The sequence below is a fragment of the Archocentrus centrarchus genome, chromosome 12, assembly GCF_007364275.1.
Source record: "Archocentrus centrarchus isolate MPI-CPG fArcCen1 chromosome 12, fArcCen1, whole genome shotgun sequence".
NCBI classification, from domain to species: Eukaryota; Metazoa; Chordata; class Actinopteri; order Cichliformes; family Cichlidae; genus Archocentrus; species Archocentrus centrarchus.
The window spans coordinates 17082971-17104621 of NC_044357.1; the positions used below are offsets into that span (position 1 = coordinate 17082971).

General features: G+C 41.5%; 1 protein-coding gene and 1 long non-coding RNA gene across 2 annotated transcripts; both read left to right on the forward strand.

The window, feature by feature from the left end:
• Positions 1–7068: 7068 nt before the first annotated feature.
• LOC115789444 (uncharacterized) lies at positions 7069–7785 on the forward strand. Its single transcript, XR_004020700.1, has 3 exons — positions 7069–7123; positions 7287–7466; positions 7721–7785. It is a non-coding gene; the product is annotated as an uncharacterized LOC115789444 (long non-coding RNA).
• Positions 7786–9763: 1978 nt separating this feature from the next.
• LOC115789741 (very low-density lipoprotein receptor-like) lies at positions 9764–21282 on the forward strand. Its single transcript, XM_030743253.1, has 22 exons — positions 9764–9836; positions 9981–10103; positions 10266–10433; positions 10539–10754; positions 10839–11068; positions 11170–11299; positions 11682–11875; positions 12010–12193; positions 12695–12907; positions 13012–13195; positions 13299–13500; positions 13694–13858; positions 13965–14201; positions 14342–14557; positions 14794–14928; positions 15252–15453; positions 15690–15812; positions 16266–16373; positions 19118–19354; positions 20343–20658; positions 20870–20966; positions 21116–21282. Exons 2-22 carry the CDS (start codon positions 10022–10024, stop codon positions 21161–21163), a joined length of 3687 nt encoding a protein of 1228 aa, XP_030599113.1. The 5' UTR covers positions 9764–9836; positions 9981–10021; the 3' UTR covers positions 21164–21282.
• Positions 21283–21651: the final 369 nt, after the last annotated feature.

A 21651-nucleotide genomic window follows, 5' to 3' on the forward strand; every position in this document is an offset into this window, starting at 1 on the left:
CTTTAGGATTATTGAACGTGAAGTTGCAACAGTTTGAAGTTATCCAGAGTTCAGTGTTAGGCCCAGTGGCCTTGGCGTTTGATGTTGCCCGAGGGTGGTACTACTGGGCTGACAGTCGTGGCAACATTTACAAAAGTGATGGACAGCATAGCTGGACTGCCTATACTGGTTAGTTTTACTCAAAAAAAAAAAAAAAAAAAAAAAAAAAAAACCCCACACACAAAACCCCTTATCCCCACGCTGAATCCCCCTTGTTTGTCTTCTTGTATTTGTATATTCAAATTTACATAAAGCTACAGAAGGAAAAAATGCTTGTAAATAAACATTTCCTTTCCTTTTTTTTTTTTTTTTTTTTTTTTTTTTTAAATAACCAGGAGAGCCTGGAATCAAAGGTCTGGCTTGTGACTGGCTCAATGGTAACTTGTTCTGGACCAATGAGAAGACAGAATCTATCTACATCCAGAGTACAGATGGGAACAGTTACACTACTCTGCTGAGCAAAAACATCAGGCCCTCAGAGCTGGTGATCATGCCTGTTGAGAGGTCTGTTTGGCTTGTCTGCTACGTCTGTCTGAATTTTAAACTAATCAAATTTGATATTTTTGTTGAGGGCACATTGTTTTGATAAAAGCTAACATTTTATGGTACATTTGACCATGGGAAATGCAGTTACTTCTGTACAGACTCATGAAAATCGATGAGTGCACTCAGAAAGATGATGCACTTTTCAATGCTGCTTATTCATATTCGCTGCTTTCTGCCTCCCAGCTTGATGTTCTGGATCAATACGGGTCCAGGTGACAGGGTGACAATAGAAAAGTCTTGGATGGATGGCTCAGAAAGATCGTCTCTGGCAGTCATCACTGCTCAGTCTGCCCACAGCCTCACTGCTGATGTAGCTGCCAGAAGGCTGTATTGGATCAGTGACTTTAAGAGGGTGAGTTTTGGATAGAACCACCAAATGTCCTCAATCTGAGATCATCACGCACAGGGCCTGTTGCACAGAAAGTTTGTGCTTGGTGCTTACTTGCAAAATTGAAGTGCTCACATTTTGGTCTGGTTATTGGAAATAAAATTTTGCTTGATGGTCAGTACATGTGATTAGCATTATCTGGCTACTGCTTACCCATTTAACTCCTGTGGAAGCAGCAAGGGTAAGCTCCTTGCTGTACTTAATACCTTAAAGTTAAATAAAATGACAACTCATTCACAATGATTTTTACTAACACATTTTTTTTCCACATTCAGTCCATAGAAACTGTGAAGGTGGATGGGACTGGCCGTTACTCCTTGACAGGACTGTTCAGCAGGAGAGCAGCTATGAGCCTTGCTGTGTTTGAAAGTTTGTTTTATTGGATTGACGAGAAAGGTCTGTGGCAGGTTCCACAGAATCAACCGAGCCAGAAAAAACTTATCTGGAAAGCCCAACTGCCACTGTTAGCTGTTTACCATGAGCTACAGCAGCCTCAAGGTAAATGGGTTTTGTGCTGCTTGTTGATCAGTTTTCTCATCTGAACCAAAGATCTTTGAGGTTTATATACAATTTACCCAACTGGATTCATTTATAAACCAGGTTGATGTCTTAAAATGTATTTATAATTTGTTAATTCATTTTTCTTGTTCTTCATGGTGGATTATGTTGCTCCTAATGGTCCTCACATTTTTAAATGTACTCCATCAGGTTATTCTGCATGTGAAAAAACACCATGTGACCTCTGCCAGCTAACTAAAAGCAACCTTGCTGGATTTACCTGCTCTTGTCCAAACCTCAAATTACTGCTGCTGGATGGTACATGTGAAAGTAGGTTTGCCAAAACTTGAATTTCATGTTTTATTTATTTGTTTATTTTTATTATTATTTTTGGTGTGAATCAATAATGCGATTTTGGCCCAAACTCATTAAATCAGTTGTGGGTCCAGAATCTTGACTTAGGAAATCCATCTACAATTTACTTGCAGATGTTTGTCTTTATGGTTTACATCATTAGCTGTCACAGACAGTCTCTGAACAAATGTTGGTTATGTTCCACAGATCCGCGGTTTCTATATGCTACAAGCACTGACATCACCTTGTTGGAGTTCAAAGACAAAGCATCCACTGAAACTCAGCTGTTTAACACCAACGAAGGCATCCTCTCTTTTGAGCTCGATTGGGACAGAGGCTGGCTTTATTGGGTCAACCAAACTGGCCACATTCAACGCACCAATTTAACAGAGGTCACGACTGAGGTGGTCCCAACACCTTTGCAAGGTTAACACTTTGGTTGTATATAGTGCCTACTGCTATTGAAAAAACTGTTTCAGGCTTGCAAAGTAAAAAATTTAGTCTCTGTCTTAAATGACTGTCAGCACACTCTTTCAACTTATTTCTCTCCTCCTTTTTAGTTTGTCTGATAAATGTAGACCAGAAGAGTGGAAGCCTTTATTGGGTGTCATGTCACCAAAACAGCATTGGAACAATCACAGCTGAGAGTCACTATCCAAAGCAGCTGTACCACACGACGAAAAAGATTCAAAACTTGCATCTGGACTGGCTGAGGGGCACGATCATCTGGCTGGAAGAGGATCGAATTCTCAGCATGAGCATGTTGGGAGGTGAAGCTAAAGAGCTGCTGCACATAGCTGGAGGAGTGAGGGGGGGCATCGCCTTTGACCTCAGGGCTAATAATCTGCTGTGGAACTCAAAGATGGCAGGTCAGTTTTATCTTAATTTTCTTAGATTTATTTATGGAAGGTTGTTGGAACACTGCTGGCAAATTGAGAAAATGACTTGAAATTTTGAGTTCAGTCAAAATTTTGAGAGAGCTTGCAATTTCAACTTAACACTGCTGGGTAAATTAATTTTTTTATTTTATCTCAGTGGTGGAAACAAGTTTCCATACTAGAGTGAGTCAAATTTGTTTTGCATACTTGCAAGACTCAGTATTTGCAAACTGTATAAAAACCTGAAGACAATCCAAAAATAAACTCAAGATGAAGAATACTATGAAGCACTGCAAAGACATGGGTGGTTTTGAGATGGTGCCATTTCACACTGGCAAGTAAATCCTGTTTGTGGGAACCAAGTAAGGGACATGAGAAAGAAGATGAAGCTGGAAATAATGCACTGTAATTTACAAATGTGCGCTCATAACATTACATTTTTACAGGCCTGACAACACTGAGTTTGATGCGAGAGAGGAGCCACCAGGCTGGAAGAAGATGGATAATTTCGGGCTCAGTCGTAGCTGCCCTCGAGCCTTTTCTGTTGTCCATTTCTGATGACATAATGACTCTGTGGGATCAACGTGACGGGAGACCTGTTCAAGATACGACTGTGACGGGTCATGTGGTCAGAGTAATTGCTGCTCTCATGGATATTCAAACAGTTCAGAGTAAGCTCATTATTGTGGAGGAAACACATTTATTCAGCACTTTTATTTATATACTGCAACTTTTATTATCTATTTTTTTTTTTTTTTAATAAAAAGTTGAATTAAAGCAGTTTTTAAAAGAACAAAGCTATTCACGATTTTCATTAATTCCATTTTTTTCTTTACATACTCAAGTCTGCAGGAAACCATCTTTTTTGTGCAGACATTCATCAATCTGCCTCTCACAAGCCCAGCTGTGTGATGGGACAAAGGACTGCCCAAAAGGAGATGACGAATTTTGTCCTGGGACTTGTCTATCTAAAGGTAAATGGCCAAAATAGTCACTCAGACTCAAAAAATATGATTGGTAAAGGTATTGAGACTTGCTGATAAACCTTTCTGGTCTGTCACACTCAGAGGATTTTGAGTGTCGGGACCGGAGCAGTTGCATTTCCAGAAACTTTGTGTGTGATGGTCGGTCTGATTGTCACGATGGCTCGGATGAGGTTGATTGTCCAACAGCAGCACCTCCTACAAGTCGGGCAAACGTCCTGAAATGTCGCAGGGGCTCAAAACTGTGCAAAGATGGCAAAGAGTGTGTTTTATATACTCATGTGTGCGATGGAGAGGACGATTGTGAGGATGGATCAGATGAACTGGGCTGTGGTGAGTTTCCTAAAACAATCATCTTTGAATTGTTTTTTTTTTTGGGGGGGGGGATCAGCTAGTCTGGGGATTACAGGTGTAAGGAATTTGATTGGGCATTTCAAGCCTACTCGAGTTTATAGCTTTGTAATGTATTTTAATCTTTGACTAATACTGTTTTAATTTGATGGTAATTCCTTATTTGTCTTTAAAGATGCCCAACAACAGAACATGACCGCTATAAAAACAAATATCAATCCATCAAACAAAACTTCACGTTCTACCACTCATCCTCCCCGAACTCTGCCAGCCTGCATCAGCCCCTTTGTCCACTGTCCTCCTCCTGCTTACCACTGCATTTCTCCAAACCAGTTTTGCAATGGTCGTGATGACTGTCCTGATGGCTTTGACGAAAAAAACTGCGTGAAAAGTTGCCCCTTGAAAAGTAAGCAACAAAGTAATGTGCTTCCTCAATTTAAAAATATTTTCCGCTTTATGTCCTCAAAAATTTTACTGCATTTTCTTTTTAATAATTTTATCCCAGATGACTTCCTCTGCAAAGATCATCGGAGCTGCATTTCCAAGACCCTGGTTTGTGATGGTAGATTTCATTGCTACGATGGCTCAGATGAGGTCGACTGTCAGAGTGCAGCTCCACCTGCTCTTCATAAAAACATTCTGAACTGTCGCTTGGGCTTGACATTATGCCGAGATGGGAATCAATGTGTCCTCAACAATCACGTCTGTGATGGAAAGAGAGACTGTCAAGATGGATCAGATGAAGAAGAATGCAGTGAGTATTTATGCCAAGTCTTTCAGGTTTCTTTTGTTTGTTTTTTGGTCTTCTGTTGAAATATTGACATGTTAAATATTACAAATTTCTGCTTCTTGGTGCCATTTCTCTAGATGTTGCAGAGAGGGCTTCTACAATGCAAGTAGAGAAACAGCCCTTAAATGAGTCTCCTGTGCTCTTCACACCATTTGCTCAACCTCGCAACAAACTGCCTTGCAGTAGTTCATCAGTTCTGTGTCCATTTTCCTCTCTATGCATAGAACCAGAACAGATATGTGATGGGAAAAAAGACTGCCCTGATGGATCTGATGAGAATTGTGTAAAAGATTGTCCTTTTGAGAGTAAGTAATTGTGGGTTAATGAGTTGTGATCTGATCTGTAATGTTGCTGGTGTTGTATTAAATTCCTTCTTCCATAGCTGAATTTCTCTGCAAGGACCAAAGAAGCTGTGTCTCCAAGAGTCTGGTCTGTGATGGACGCTCTCATTGCCAGGATGGATCAGATGAGCTGAACTGTCCGAGCATGACTGCTGCTGCATCTAAAGCTAATCTGCTGCAGTGTCATAGGAATGCAAAGCCATGTAATGATGGCGCAGAGTGTGTTTTACTTAGCCACATATGTGATGGTGAGAGAGACTGCACGGATGGTTCTGATGAGGAAGGATGTCCAGAAATCTGCAAAAAAGGTTTGTTTTTTACACATTAAACTTCATGTTTAATCTTTCATTATCTGAACTTTATTTTGAATCCTGATGAGTTCAGTGCTATTTAAAGTCATCTTTTTTTTTTCTTTTCTTTAAACCTGCATGGGTGAGGAGCATATACAAATGACTTCTTCCTTGATAGTATTTCCTCTATACCATAGGTGAGTTTCAGTGCTCCCATGGGAAAATGTGCATCCCTGAGGCTCAGGTGTGCGATGGGAGGTGGCAGTGTCGAGACCATTCTGATGAAGTTGACTGCTGGGAACCAACCAAGAGCTGCGAGCATCGTTGTGCTGATGGGAAACGCTGCATCCCAAAGAAGTTCCTGTGTGATGGAGAGAGAGACTGTGTGGATGGCTCAGATGAAACGGGATGCAGTAAGTACTAAGAACCTGCAATAGCAGAAGAATCTATTAAAATAAATTTAGTATCCACAAGTGTTAATTTCTATGGAAGTGTTATCTTTTGTAACAGTTTAATAACCACTGCATGCTAAAACTAACACAGGCATCTCTTTCCAGATCAGGTTACTGCTACATCGGAGTCTCCTGTCTTCGCTTTTGCGTCGCCTTGCGTTGCTCCTTCAGTTCCATGCCCTGGTTCATCACTGTGTATCTCTCAAAATCAGCTCTGTGATGGACAAAGAGGCTGCCCTGATGGATTTGATGAAAATGGCTGTGTGGTTCAGTGTGAAAACCCGAGTAAGTGCTAAATGTACCATGAAGAAAGGTAGCTTTAGTTTATATATCCAGCCAATTAATCATGGTTTCACTGTCAAAGTTTCAAAGAAAAATTGAATGTTCATTCAATGTCATAACTGTTCTTATCAGAGGAAGTAATTTTGGATCAGTTTTTCTTTGTAAGGTTGGTATGTATTTTTCAACCTTTTTGAAAAATAGGTTGTTTTGTGTTTTTTGTTTTCGTTTTTTTGTTTTTGTCCCCCCCCCCCCCCCCCCCCCCCCCCTTCATAGCTGAATTTCTCTGCAAGGACCAAAGGAGCTGCATCTCCAGGAGTCTGGTCTGTGATGGACGCTCTCATTGCCAGGATGGATCAGATGAGCTGAACTGTCTGAGTGTGACTGCACCTGCATCTAAAGCTAATGTGCTGCAGTGTCATAGAAATGCAAAGCCATGTAATGATGGCACAGAGTGCGTTTTACTCAGCCACATATGTGACGGCGAGAGAGACTGCACGGATGGTTCTGATGAAGAAGAATGTCCAGAAATCTGCAAAAAAGGTTGTTTTTTTTGTTTGGTTTTTTTTGGGCTCTAACCTGTAAATAAGGGGAAATGCAAGTTTGCAGAAAGTCGATCACATTTAAACACACTGTACTACAAATGGGTGCTCTGAACATAATTTCTAATCCCTTTTCATTTACATTGTCATGCCTTTGCTACTATACTCCACCACAGGTGAGTTTCAGTGCTCCCACGGGAAAATGTGCATCCCTGAGGCTCAGGTGTGCGATGGTAAGTGGCAGTGTCGGGACCATTCTGATGAAGTTGACTGCTGGGAACCAACCAAGAGCTGCGAGCATCGTTGTGCTGATGGGAAACGCTGCATCCCAAAGAAGTTCCTGTGTGATGGAGAGAGAGACTGCGTGGATGGCTCAGATGAACTGGGGTGCAGTAAGTACTAAGAACCTGCAATAGCAGAGGAGTTCAGTGATGTAAATTCCATGAGTAGACACCATAGGTGTCGCTTCTGATTCTTTGCTTTTAATTCATTTATTTTTTTGGTAACAGATTAATAGCCACTGCATGGTAAACTAACACAAGCTGCTTTTTCCAGATCAGGTTACTGCTACATCAGAGTCTCCTGTCTTCACTTTTGCATCACCTTGCATCGCTCCTTCAGTTCTCTGCCCTGGTTCATCACTGTGTATCTCTCAAAATCAGCTCTGTGATGGACAAAGAGACTGCCCTGATGGATTTGATGAAAATGAGTGTGGGGTCCAATGTGAAAACCCAAGTGAGTGCTTAAATTACCACGAAGAGAGGTGGCTATCATTAACACATTTGTAGACAATTCACGGCATGCACTTGCCGTAGAAAAGTTTCAAAGGAAAAGAATGAAATGTTTATTTTGAATCTTCTCACAGCATTGTAGCTGCTCCAAAATCTTGCAGTAAATAGTCTTACATGAACTCCTTTAAATATTGCCTCCATTTGTATATAACCCCCTCTGTGCTTGTCAAATCTGTACCTTTCCTCCCCATAAATCAGATGACTTCTTGTGCAGCAACCAGAAAAAGTGCATCCCTGAAATCCAAGTGTGCGATGGTCGTGCCCAGTGTCCCGATGGTTCTGATGAAAAGCGATGCCAACTGCAAAATCCTACCTGTAAGCCAAACAGGGAATAATGGCATATACAGCAGTAGATAAATTAGAGGAACATTATAATCCCTGTTTTTGCAGCTGTAGTTCCTACTATGCAAACTCTTACATCTCATACTTGATGTGTTACTGGCACCCAGTTAGTAACATCCTACCAACTTAAACGCTGGTAATGTATGTATTATAGTGATGGCAAAAAAGAAGCTACACTACTGACCATTAGCTGCACTTGAGCAAGTCCAACCTAACCACTTAATTCTTTTACACCAAGCAACTTCACATCATTTCTCTAACGTGGTTAGTAAATCGCAGAAAATATGAGTTAATTGTTTACTTACACAGCTGTCAAAAAAATGTCAACCTGCCTGCCCCTTTAATGCATAATATTCTCTCTGCCAAGCCTCTATCAGTGGGTTCGGTGCCAGATCAACTCCTCTGAGGTGCCGCATTGGTTTCAAGCGATGTAAAAATGGCCATGAGTGCGTTATGTACAGCCATTTGTGTGATGGGGAGAAGGACTGCGGTGATGGGTCAGATGAAGAGGGATGTGCTGCTGGTAAAAACAAAAAAAAAAATTATTTAAATATTCATATTTTACATCGGTGTGCTGTCATTAAATTCATTATAAGACATAAATGCAAATAAGATACTTTCAATAAGACTCAAAATTAGACCTGCCAGTAATAGAACTGGTTATGGGTGGAAAACTATGAAATACAACATGTGCTTGCACTTAAATCAGTGCTTAACTTGTAATGCAGAAATGTTTGTCTTGATGTTTAAAAAATTTCTGATTCTTGGCATGTAATTTTCTTTAAGATGCAAGTACGACTACTGCTACAGACGGTCTCATCTCAACTATATCACCTTCCCCCATCAACCTTCCCACCAAGCAACCTTGCACCAGTCCTTCAATTCTGTGTCCAGGTTCCTCTTTGTGCATAGAGCCAGAACAGATATGTAATGGAAAAAAAGATTGCCCTGATGGTTCTGATGAGGAGTGTGTGAAGTGTGCTAATGAGAGAGACTTTCTCTGCAAGGACAGAAGGAGCTGCATCTCCAAGAGTCTGGTCTGTGATGGACGCTCTCATTGCCAGGATGGATCAGATGAGCTGAACTGTCCAAGCGTGACTGTGCCTGCTTCTAAAGCTAATGTACTGCAGTGCCATAGAAATGCAAAGCCATGTAATGATGGCACAGAGTGCGTTTTATTTAGCCACATATGTGATGGTGAAAAAGACTGCATGGATGGGTCTGATGAGGAAGGATGTCGAGAAACCTGCAAAAAAGGTTTGTTTTTTTCACTTATAACTTAATATTTTTACCTGTTCACTGTCCAAACTGTCCAAAACTACAGCACAAAACTGTTGTTTAAACTCATTATATCAACATGTATTAGTGGAGTTGTGAAAATTTTGAGGCTCATCTGATTGTCATGTTCTTACGTCCCACCACAGGTGAGTTTCAGTGCTCCCACGGGAAAATGTGCATCCCTGAGGCTCAGGTGTGCGATGGGAGGTGGCAGTGTCGAGACCATTCTGATGAAGTTGACTGCTGGGAACCAACCAAGAGCTGCGAGCATCGTTGTGCTGATGGGAAACGCTGCATCCCAAAGAAGTTCCTGTGTGATGGAGAGAGAGACTGTGTGGATGGCTCAGATGAAACGGGATGTAGTAAGTACTCAAAACTAAAACTGCAGTAACGGCAGCGGAGAAACCTACTGAAATGTTTCAATAATGTTTTTTGTTTGATGCTGTAACAGGCTCTGCTCCTTCAACTAAGTGATCAAATGAGACATCAGTTTAACAGTTTTTCTCCTTTCCAGACCACAATGCTACAACAACAGAGTCTCCTGACTTCACTTTTGCATCACGTTGCATTCCTCCTTCAGTTCTCTGTCCTGGATCATCACTGTGCATTTCCAAATATCAGGTCTGTGATGGACAAAGAAACTGCCCCGATGGATTTGATGAAAATGGCTGTGCAGTCCATTGTGAAAACTCAAGTAAGAGTAGAAATCACTGAAGAACGGTACTTATATTTTACATATCCACCAGAGTAATGATGGCAAGAACTCACTCTTGAAAAGTTTCAAAGAAAGTGAAATGCTTAAATCTTTTAATCTGCACCTTTCCTTCCTGCACATCAGATGACTTCTTGTGCAGCGACCAGAAAAAGTGTATCCCTGGAATGCAAGTGTGCGACGGCCGTGCCCAGTGTCCCGACGGCTCTGACGAGAATCGCTGTCAATCACCAAATCCTGCTGCTACCTGTAAGCCATGAGAATGTGTATAAGCAGTTGATAAATTACAGGAATATTTTATTGCTCCTTCCACTCCAAAACACTATTAAATCTCATAGTTCACGAACTGCTGATTGTGTTTTGATCCATTGTTTTTTTTTGTTTGTTTGTTTTTTCCCCCTCTTTGCCAAGCCTCTGTTGACGTCCTTATGACCAGATCGACCCCTCTGAAGTGCCGCAATGGTTTTAAGCTGTGCAAGGATGGCCTGGACTGTGTTATGTATAGCCACTTATGTGATGGAGAAAAGGACTGCAAGGATGGGTCAGATGAAGAAGGATGTGCTGTTCAGTGTAAAGCAGGTGTGTGTTTTTTTTCTCTAAATTGGAAAAACAGTGGTCTGGATTGTCACATCGGTGGAGAACATGTCACATTATCTTGTAGTGAGATTAGCTTTTTTCCCCCAGCGGAGTTCCAGTGTTCTCATGGGAAAAAATGCATCCCACAAGAGCAGGTGTGTGATGGGCAAAACGACTGTCAGGACCGATCTGATGAAATTAACTGTTCAACTATGACTGAGGGCTGCCATCAGCGCTGTGATAACGATACTCGCTGCATACCAAAGAGCTTCCTGTGTGATGGAGAGAGAGACTGCGCTGATGGGTCAGATGAAGAAAAGTGTGGTGGGTGCCTTTCAGTAACTTGGTTCAACAAAAGCAAAGTATGCAAACATGAAATTAGATTCATGTTCGTTTCCCTCTTTCCAGGTTTGGTAACCTGTGTGACTCACCAGTATCGCTGCGCTAGCGGTCAGTGCATATCTGAGGCTCTGAGATGTGATGGATATGCTGACTGCGGTGACGGCTCTGATGAGATGCACTGTTCAAAACCCCCACGCTGCCTCACGAAGCTCCGATGCCCACACAGTCATAAATGTTTGCAGAAAGAGTGGCTCTGCGATGGTGAAGACGACTGCCAAGATGGCTCAGATGAGAAGGTAGGGAAGGAAAGAGTCAAGTACATCTCAATGTGTAGAGCCAAGAATGACGGGAATGCTTTGAAAACGGAGAAGAAAGTGTAATTTTAATTTGTGTCCAGAACTGCAGTACTCCTCCAGTGAAGTGCTTGAAGTTCCAGTGGCAGTGTGGAGACAGCAGTCAATGTATTCCACTGTCATGGAGATGTGATGGGAAGGAGGACTGTTACAATGGCATCGATGAGACAAAATGTAAGTGTGTTCTTTCTTTTAATATTCACTCCTCATCTGCTCCTGACTCGGGTTCATTTTCTGATTCTCACACTTATACTCATTGGGTGGATTCAGCCATATTTCATAGGATTTGTTACACAAGGCTATCTCCATCATTTTAAGAATGATTGACTGTAATGTTAATCTCTAATTCGTGCAGTCTCATTTTAATGTGTCATTATGCCAGCGCTGTGTTAAATGAATCTTGTTTTATTACAATTTTTTTTTTCCTGTTTCTGGGTGCTAAAAACATAAGAAATCCTTTTCAGTATTGTAAGATGTATTTTAATCACTGTTGGGAAGCTGTGTATTTAAAAAAAATTATAAAATAAAAAATAATGAATGTCTACTGGCTTCGCAGGCAGCCAGAGAAAATGCCCTTCTCACCTTTACCAGTGTGACAGTGGAGAGTGTGTGAACACCAACCTGGTGTGTAATGGCATCACTAACTGTGCTGATGGCTCAGATGAGGGTACAAAATGTGTGCAATACAGCTGTTCCACTCCATCAGCTCCTTTCTGTGACCACCACTGTGTCAGCACCCCTTATGGACCGGTCAGTGCAGAACAGATGTGTATCTGGTTGTTTTTCTGTCCTTAAACCTTAGCTGTCATTTCCCTGAAGTGGTAGCTACATTTATTAAATCCCTGCTTAGCTTATGTCATCTCCCCTTATTTTTTTTTTTCCAGAAGTGCTACTGTGCTGCAGGTTTCAGACTGTCAAGCACCATGGACTGCGTGGACAATGACGAGTGCGTTTCAGCACCTCATGCCATATGTAAACACATCTGTCTGAACACCCGTGGATCCTACAGCTGTCAATGCCACCCTGGCTTCTACCTGGAGCCTGACAACAAAAGCTGCAAGACAAAAGGTGCTGTTGGTCTGGACACAATCTGTTGTCTCTAAATTAGCTTTTCTCCATCACTTTGATGTAATTCCCACATTGGGAATATTATTCTCACTCTTCATGCAGTTCTCAAAGCAGCTGAGGTATTTTTCATAACATAGGCTTATCTGTGCAAAAGGCACTACAACTATCAAACATGCAAAGTCAATCACTTCAACTCTGTGACCAATGAATAAAAGATTTTCACTGATATTTTGAGACTTGAACGCCAAATGGTGTTACTGACTTAGAAAAATATACTGCAAAATTTTTGCTCATGGATAACATTCTTTTTTTCTTTTTCCCTCAGTGGCAGAAACAAGCTTCCAATGTAGCTCTCCCACCATTAACACATTTCCCCACCCACATTAGCATTTCTTGTGTTTGTACACACTGGTTAATGATAGTTTTTGGTCTTCCGTTTTTTCTTTGTGAGTGTGACTCCCTCCATGGAAGATGCATAAAACTAGTCATTTTTCCTCTTAGATGAGCCCTTGCTTCTGGCATCCGTGCAGTCACAGCTGTTCTTGCTGGGAGTCCATAGTGGCACATTACATCTTCTCCTCTCTACCAGTCGGCCCGCCTTCTCACTGGATTATCACTGGGTTCAACAGAGAATTTACTGGCTGAGCACAGACTACCAGAGCATCCGCTGGGTTGACATGGAAAACCCAACCAACAGAGGAAACCTGGTCAAAGGTACAGTTGTTTAATTGTGTCCTTTGTATGAGTGTTCCTTTTTAACCATTGTTCCATATTCAAATTTGAAATAGACTATACTTAAGTCAAATGAAATCTCATAGGTGTGAAGTCAGATTTTATCGCAGTGGACTGGGTTGGTAAGAATCTATACTGGGTGGATGGCTTGGTTGGCCAAATTCTGGCAGTGAAACTCAGCAATACCACAGTGAGGTCTCAGGACTGCACCGTGGTCCTGGGTGAAGATCTGGAGCAGCCAAGCTCCTTGGTCCTGCTGCCACACAAAGGGTGAGTATTGCTTTTTTTTTTTTTTTTTTTTTTTTTTTTTTAAATTAAAGGAAAAAATCCAGCCTAAACATTACTGCATACATTGTATAATGAACCTTCTTAGGTTGATGCTGTGGTCCGAGATTGGCAGCACCCCTCAGATTGAGCAGTCTGGGATGGATGGTTCAGGGAGGAAGGTGGTGGTGAGCCACAGTTTGAGCTGGCCAGTCAGCTTGGCCTATGACCTCCTAGATAACAGAGTGTACTGGGCAGATGAGAAGTTGCGCTGCATAGGCTCAGCCTCACTGGATGGAGACGACATCAAGGTATTTGAACGATTAACCACAAAGCAAGTACAATCCAGAAATGTAAAAATAAGAGTGAAGAAAATGCATGATGTCTGAGATGCCTTTACTTGAAGAGGCCATGTTCACATTAATCTGTCCTAAAGTGTACGATTACAGGTTGTCTCCCAGCAGTTATCAGTATCACAAAAGTGTGATGGTCTTCTTTCACTAGATCCTCCAGTTGGCTGAAACGCCAAACCCTTTCTCAGTGGTGGTCTTCAATGATCGTGTTTTCTGGTCTGACACAAAGAGAAGAGTCATACGCTCAGCTGACAAAAACACTGGGAAAGATCAAAAGGTTGTTCTGAAGAGACCGGGACAGCCATTTGGATTAAAGGTGAATCCTTGCCCTCTAATGGAAACCTGTCATCAAAATCGAGTCATTTTTGAACAAACAGCATCACAGCTATGAGTCCTGACGTTAAATCCTCTTCTTTTCCTAGCTGATGCATGCCCTTTCACAGCCAGCTGTGTCCAGCCCCTGTGACCGTCTGCGCTGCTCCCATCTCTGCCTTCTGGCCCCACCGTTGTCAGGCAGATCTACTGCATCAGGGTCACCGGAAGCTACTGCAGTTTGCCGATGTCCGAAGGGTCTGCTGCTTTCCAAGGACAACATCACCTGCTCTCGGCCCAGGGATTCATCTTTCATCTTGCTCCTGTCTCGAAACACAGTCTATCAGGTAACTTGTGTTGTTATGATAGCAAAAGGCAGCCAAAGGGCCGGCCTCCATGCAAAACCCTTCTGGGAAACACATTTAAGAAATTAGGCTTCTTCCTGTACTCATTTCATCTTTAAACCCCACCTTCCTACTTCTCGTAGATTTACTTGCGCTCCATGCGACGGGATGGTGTTGCCCTGAAAAAAATGGCAAACAGCAGAGTTTTAGCTCTCCCCGATGTAAATGAAGCCATGGGGCTAGATGTCTCCATCCAGGAGTTGTATGTGGCGTATGCAGGATCTGTAGATGTTCTAAAATTGGGCAGCTCCAGGTCAAGACAAGGACTCACACCTGCTGGACAAATCATCAAGCTGAAGGTATGCTTAAGATGTTAAACCCTTGACCTGTAACTTTTGCTTAATTTAATTTTAAAAAGTTTGTCTAATGCTAGATAATTACTTCAGATAAATACTGCTTTAGATGAAGCATCTTGGACAAAACACATTTTAGGTGGTGCATAACAATTGGTGACTAAAATGGCTTCAGCTCACACTTAAGTGTCACATCCTAGTGAAACTTGAATTCTGGAAGCTATCCCTCTCTGTCCTACAAGGATGATTCAGTCATGGCTCTGGCAGTTGACTGGGTGACATCTAACCTCTACTGGAGCAGCAGCTCAAGGCCCAGCATCCATGTGACATCCCGCCATGGCGGCTACACTACGTCACTGCTGCAAGGATCGCTGACGGTGAAGGCAGCACTTGTCACATTTCAGCTCATCTGTAGTCTTTGTTAAAAAACAGGCCACTAAATTGCAGGCAAATTAATTGAAGTTTTCACATTTACAGCAATGAAACGGTAACTTTATAGCTATAATATTAAAAGAAAAGATGACTTTGAGCCACACCTTTTAGTCCAGCATTATTAACCCTAAGAATGATGGTCCACTTGGCAGTATATTCATTAATCCCTTTTCCTATCACTAACCTTGCTTTGAGCTCTGCTCCTTGATAACCCCAAAAAATTTTCATGGGAAATGTATAAATATAACATAGATCATTATCCTTTCAGGCTACCACATCCATCGCGCTACACCCACCCTCAGGTCAACTTTGCTTCACAGCAGTGGTTGTGGCAGGTGGGGAGAGCCAGATTGAGGTGGATTGTGCCTGGATGGATGGCCGTAACAAAATGGTGCTGTGGAGGAAGTCGAAGATCCCCATCTCCCTGGTGTTCTCCAATAAGGGCACCAGAATCTACTGGGCTGACACTGGTGAGGAGCTCAAAAAAACAAAACAAATACTGACATGTGATGATTCATTAAGATTAGTACAGATTTATCTTTAGTTCCTCTGAGCATTAACTCAACACATAATCCCAAATAAATAAACAAACAATAACATGAGGCAGGACAATGGTTGACATGAGAAGATCAATACAGGGTTAATACAATTTGAGGGTATTTATGGCAATTTTACATCTGTTTTTTTTTTTCTTTTTTTTCCTCAGATGGAGTGATCAGCTCCATTGGAGTGGATGGAAAAGGTTATAAACAGTTTAAGGCAGGCCCTGATCTGATTATCTCCTTCACATATACTGAGAACATCCTCTTCTGGGTCACCCAGGGAAAAGGTAAGACACTTTTTTTTTTGGTGCATGTGTGGACAGTGGAGGTGATATTTTTATTGAAATTTCTGTTATTTGTTTTGATTTAAAATGTTAAGCTATATGAGCTATATGCTATTTTGTTTTAGATAGTTTTATTAACTTTTAATGGATGTGAAACAAATTTCCAAACTTTGGGATAAAGTATATCCATAATTTTTTTTTTCTCTACTATTCCACTGTAATCTTTTCAGAGCATGCATCACCTTTGCTTCATCTGTCTTTATCCTGTTCAGGCAGCAGATGGCATAACAGACTAATGTAACCGTAAATTATTTAGTGAGCTTTTTCTCTGCAATCTTCACTGTTCAAGAAATCAATTTCTCATCACCAGGGTTTCTCTCCTCTGCTTGGGAACACATTTGCTGCTTTTTGCACTGTAGAAGCTTTTTTTAAATTGTGCTTTTCCAACCTCTGCAGATGTGACCAGATTATGGTTCAGTGATGGCCTCCAGCCTAAACAACTGTGGTTTGAGACGAAGACCAGCGTAGTGGAACTCAGAGCTTACAGCAATGACAGCCAGTCGGGTAGGTGGAAAAAAAAATAAATTAACACAAAAGCTGTACAGTGGTTGACAAAATATGGGACATGAATATTTTAACAGTTCTGTCAACAGAAATCATAGCTGCATGATGGCATGCATAGTAAGTCACTTGAGTCTGTCAGCCACAATGAAACTGGCATTCACAAAAGGTGTCAATATTAACTGACAATCATTAAATGTTTAGTGATGCATCATCTTTACTGTATATCAAGGTACACTGTTGGAAAAGGGGTGGATTTCAGAATGGGCAGGTACGCCACTAGGGGGAAGGTGAGGTGTGACTGACATGAGAAGAATCTGAATAAAACGATGCTGCAACAGACCCAGCAAAAATGTTTGAAACACTGACGCTATTTCCGAGGTCAAAACTCACTGCAGCATGACATAAAAAATGCAGCGCACACGGCAAGGTGCTGACAGCTTCGGTGAGCCAGTCAGACCGTCTCGTACAAAGCAAATAAATGCACGTGGCTTCAGTTGTCAAATTTGTTTTCTAAAAAAATATAATTGAAGATGTGGGAAAGAGTTGTTGAAGAGAGGTTGAAAAGAGATATGATCAGTGATCAGCAGCATGACTTCATGCTGAGGAAGCAGTAAAGATGTGAGTATTGATGGAAAAACGTAAGAGGATGAGGAGTTGCACCGTCTTTGTGGATCTAGGGAAATGGTGTGCCAAGAGAGGAACTGTGATACTGCATAAGGAATTCAAGACTGGCAGAAGTGTGTGAGGGTGGTGCACTAGGACTGTGTTCAAAGTGGGGGTGGGTTTACATCAGGGATCTGCTCTGAGCCCCTTCCTTTTGGACAGACTGGTTGACTGAAGTCAGGCAGGAGTCTCTGTGGGCTATAGTGTTTACAGATGACATTGTGAGTGTAAGGAGCAGGTGGAAGAGAGCCTGGAGAGGTGAAGTTATGCTCTGGAGAGAAGAGGATTAAGTCAGTAGAAGGAAGACAGAATAACATGTGAATGAGGGGGAGAAAGGTGTAACCGTGAAGATGCAAGAATCAGAGGTAGCGAATGTGGAAGCGTTGAAATGCCTGGGGTGAAAAATCCAAAGCAGCAGACGCTACTCAAGAGGTGAAGAAGAGAGTCAAGGCAGGGTGGAGATGAGTGTCAGGGATGATTCGTGGCAGAAGGATAGGAGCAAGAGTGAAAGGGAAGATTTACAGGATGGTAGTGAGACCTGCGATGTATGATTTGGAGACATGGTGCTAAGAAAAAGGCATGAGGTGGCAGAGCTGAAAATGTAAAGAATTTTCACTGGGATTCACTCATTTGTTGCATGGTGAATTTGCATGTCTGGGCTGCCACAAATATTCCCTTCTTGTTTTCTAGTGTTGGCACTAGATAATATAACCCCATAACTTTGGATGAGTAAGAAAAGAACTTTCTTAATGTCTTCTTAGTTGAAACTTTGCTGGAAAGTCAGCACTCTGTTCATTTTAAAATTATTTTTCAACCAAGGATTAAGGTGTAGTGATTAACGCATTAGCCGTACATGCAAAAGATTCCCATTCAAGACCAGGTGATGCCACAAGCTAGTGTACTCCTAGTGTTAGTGTAATCCACTCCCAAGCCTGGATAAATATGAGGGTTGCATCAGGAAGGGCATACAGCACAACATCTCTGCCAAATCAAATAAGATCCACCTGTTGTTGCGATTCCCTTGAGGATATAAGGTTGAAAACTAACTGAAAACTCTTGGCATCGACAAAAGTCGGTCAACCGTTATTCAAAATAGAACTGTTTGCAGGAAAAATAAACATTTCATCATATTTTTGGATAAGTGGATAATTGTATAAAGTCTGAACGTGTATATGGTTTGACTTACACTAACGAGCTTTGGGCCAAATCCCGGTAGATGGTTAGGAAACCTTGTCTTAATTACAGTTCAAGATTTCAAGCCATTGTTCAAGCATTTTCTCAACCACTAAAACACACTGACAACATGCAGAGTTTACATTTATTCTTTAACTGTTAAAATTGTGAAAAATGAATTGTAAACACTGAAATCCTTTTATATAATGCATTCACTTCATTTGACATGCTGAACACGTGGCTTGCAGCTCACATTTGCCTTTAATTTGTAAAATGCAACAATGGAAAACCAGTCTGTTAGTCACAATCCAGGAATTACAATACCTGCAGACTTTTCTTTTTACCTTAACTATTCTTTTTGTGCTGCTCTGTTTGCGAATAGAGAAATCTTGCAAAATGTCACAGGACAATGTGGGCAGAATGAAAAGACTCACCTAGGCTGAGTTGGAGTTGAATAGCTGAATAGATGGCAGAGTGATGTGATACCTGCAGGGGGATGGGACTTGGCGAGGTGTGTGTGTGTGTGTGTCTGTAGTGGAAAAGGGTAATGATGAATGGAGCTGTAACATGCACCATACACTATATATTCTCTTCACCCGTGATACTCTTTGGTAATGTATCCATGTATTTACATCAGATAAACTGAGTTTTGAGTTTTCCTTATGATATAATGTATACAAATGGTGCAATAATTACTTTATGCAAGTATGCTGAAGTGTAAATGGTGAATATTACATTCTGTACAAAAACCCATCAATGTCACAAATGTGGCTACAAGATGATTAACATGTAGAGATGTCTAATGAATGATTAAGCAAACATGTGTATGGTACAAATAACATGTTTCAATTACTGTATTGCGCTATTGTTTACATTCAGTAAATGCTTTTTCTCCCATTTTTCTCCAGGAAACAATGGCTGTTCCAAAAACAATGGTGGGTGTGTCCATCTGTGCCTGGCCTATCCCGGAGGCCGGACGTGTAGATGTGGGCGTGGCTTCTACAGCATAAATGTCACTTCCTGTGCCCCAGTCCCTCCTTGTCCCCCTGGAGAAGAATCCTGCTTTGACCGCAGAAAGTGTATCAGCAGCAGCAAGTTCTGTGATGGCCACGCCGACTGTCCAGACCAGTCAGACGAACAGGACTGTGAGTTTTTAACCGGACTGAGGGAAAAAAAAATGAAGAGTTATTAAGTGAACTTAGCTTTGTCATGGCTCAAATATTAATTCCTCTTTAAATTGGGGGGGGGGGGATGGGTTGTATGGCAAGGTAATATGGCAACCTTTAGTTTCATTCACCACCCCAGCATAAAATGTAACATTATCCTCCAGTTATTTAATATAACTCCAGAATAAATTAACTCCACAAATTTCCCAAGTTTCCCTTTCCAGATGGTCCACGTCAGAAGCCTTCTCGCTCCTGGTAATGCTCCATTTGGTTCAGACGTGGTATTGCCTGAGTACATCTCGAAGGAGGCGGCAATGCATGACACTCACTCACTGTAAATTTTCCAATCTACCTGCCATGTTCCCACAGGAGAACATTCAGTCATCACACAGGCTTTGTACTATTTAGCACGCAGCTTAAAGTCTCATTAATGTCCAATCCTTCAAGTGAATGAGTCGCATTCACCTGACTCACATTTAATGCTAACAGGCAACATCGAAAGTTCATGCAGTGCACATGTGCAATGCTGCACATGCACTGCAGCAACATCAGTACAGCACTGGGGGGAAAAGCCCATCTTTATTCTTAATTAGCTCAAAAGATTGAAGTCACTGTCACCTGTCTGTCAGTGAGAAGTCACCAGCAGCCTGTTAGCTCGGGTTACTGTAAAGGTTTGAAATGAAGAAACTGCTGACCTCGATCTGTCCAAATGAGAAAAAGGAACAAAAAAGCTCCACATCATTCACCTGTTTACTTCCAGCAGCTCATATCTGGTTTGTTTTAATAAGTAGAAAAATAAAGTTTTATATATAAAAAGATGGACAATCGTTTTGTCCTGGATATCTCAAGGTCATATGAATACTTAAGTTCCTCTAATTTAGTTATAAGTAAGAAAACACTTTAATATTGGACAATGGTTTCAGTAAAAGCCGCACATGTCAGTCACTAATGGTGACTTTCTCCTTAGGTCCAGCTTCAAACTCTGCCTCATTTGGGACCAAAGCCACTGATGGCCACACTCCAGAGTTGTCGTCATCATCTTCTTCCCCCAAAGCCAACAAGAACGCTGTTTCAGTTAAAAACTCTGCATCCTGTGATTTGCAACGCTGCAGCAATCACGGGAGCTGCATCACGGAGGGCAAAGTCACTCGCTGCCAGTGTCTCTCCGGTTACAAAGGAGAGTTTTGTCAAGAGGAAGAAAGTCAAAGCCATGTGGGGGTGATCTTCGGTGTCTTCTGCCTCATTGCAGCACTGATAACTGCTGGTTTTATTTTCACTAAAAGGTACTGGTAGCAATTGAGAGGGTTGTCTTTTGCTTTATGGGAAGAAAGACTGACTTTGAAATGATTTGCAGCCAAAAACCTACCTAACCTCCTTTGTCTCAAAGGAAGGAAAAACTGAATATTAAAGTCAGCTCCTGTAGCGATTACTGTTTGGAAGAAATTTTTGGACTTTTTGTACTGTAGAAAATTAAAATGTGGCTTTCTGCTTCAGCAGGAGAGGGTGGGCGTTCATCAAAAGCAGATCCACAGACAAAGAAAATCTGATGGCCAACATGAGTCTACCCTGTGATCATGATTCTGACTCTGAGGTAAAATCCCTTATGCCAGTGAGAACGATTATTTGAATTAAAAGCAAAGATATATGACTTACTTTTAAATAATCCAATTTAATTTATTCCAGTTGGCTGAATTTCTAATGTATATCTTCATCAGTTGATTTTTCTGTCTTTTCCCTGAGGAGGTGGAGTCCCCAGTTGACGGAAACCCTCCGGCACAGCTCCAATAGCCTGCTCTGCATACCCTGAGAGATGATGGCTGCTTATCTGATGCTGCAGGTGGTTGTGCAAGCTGTGGTCTCGGCTTTATAACAACTTGGAATTTCTCAGGTGTCACGTAATGATTTGTGGATGCATTTGTTTTTTTTTTTTTAAGAAAATGCTGAATGTTGTAATAAACATAAACCACAAAAAAAAAAGACTACTCTTTTATCTGTAGCACTCACTATTAGCACTCAAATATTTAAAGTTTTCCGCATGCTGATTGGACAGTTAGGACAAGTTTGTTTCATAAGTGATTCAGGAGAAACTGCCTGAGATAAATCAATAATGGTCACCACTGTTAATTAGACTCTCTACATTACTAAGAGCAGATTTTCATTGTCTAATGTGCTGTTAGTGTCTGGATCTGTGTTTCTCTTTAGCCTTTTGTGTGTACCCTGTATATCTTACTGCCCTGGCAGTGTTATCACAATGGGGCTTGTCTGCTTAAGATTAC

Coding starts and splice junctions, on each gene's coding strand:
- LOC115789741 (XM_030743253.1), top strand. CDS start 10,022: ATGCAAGTGTGCGACGGCCGTGCCCAGTGTCCCGACGGCTCTGACGAG. Junction 11,300..11,681: donor TGGCATCGATGAGACAAAAT/GTAAGTGTGTTC, acceptor CTGGCTTCGCAG/GCAGCCAGAGAAAATGCCCT. Junction 20,967..21,115: donor ATCATGATTCTGACTCTGAG/GTAAAATCCCTT, acceptor CTTTTCCCTGAG/GAGGTGGAGTCCCCAGTTGA.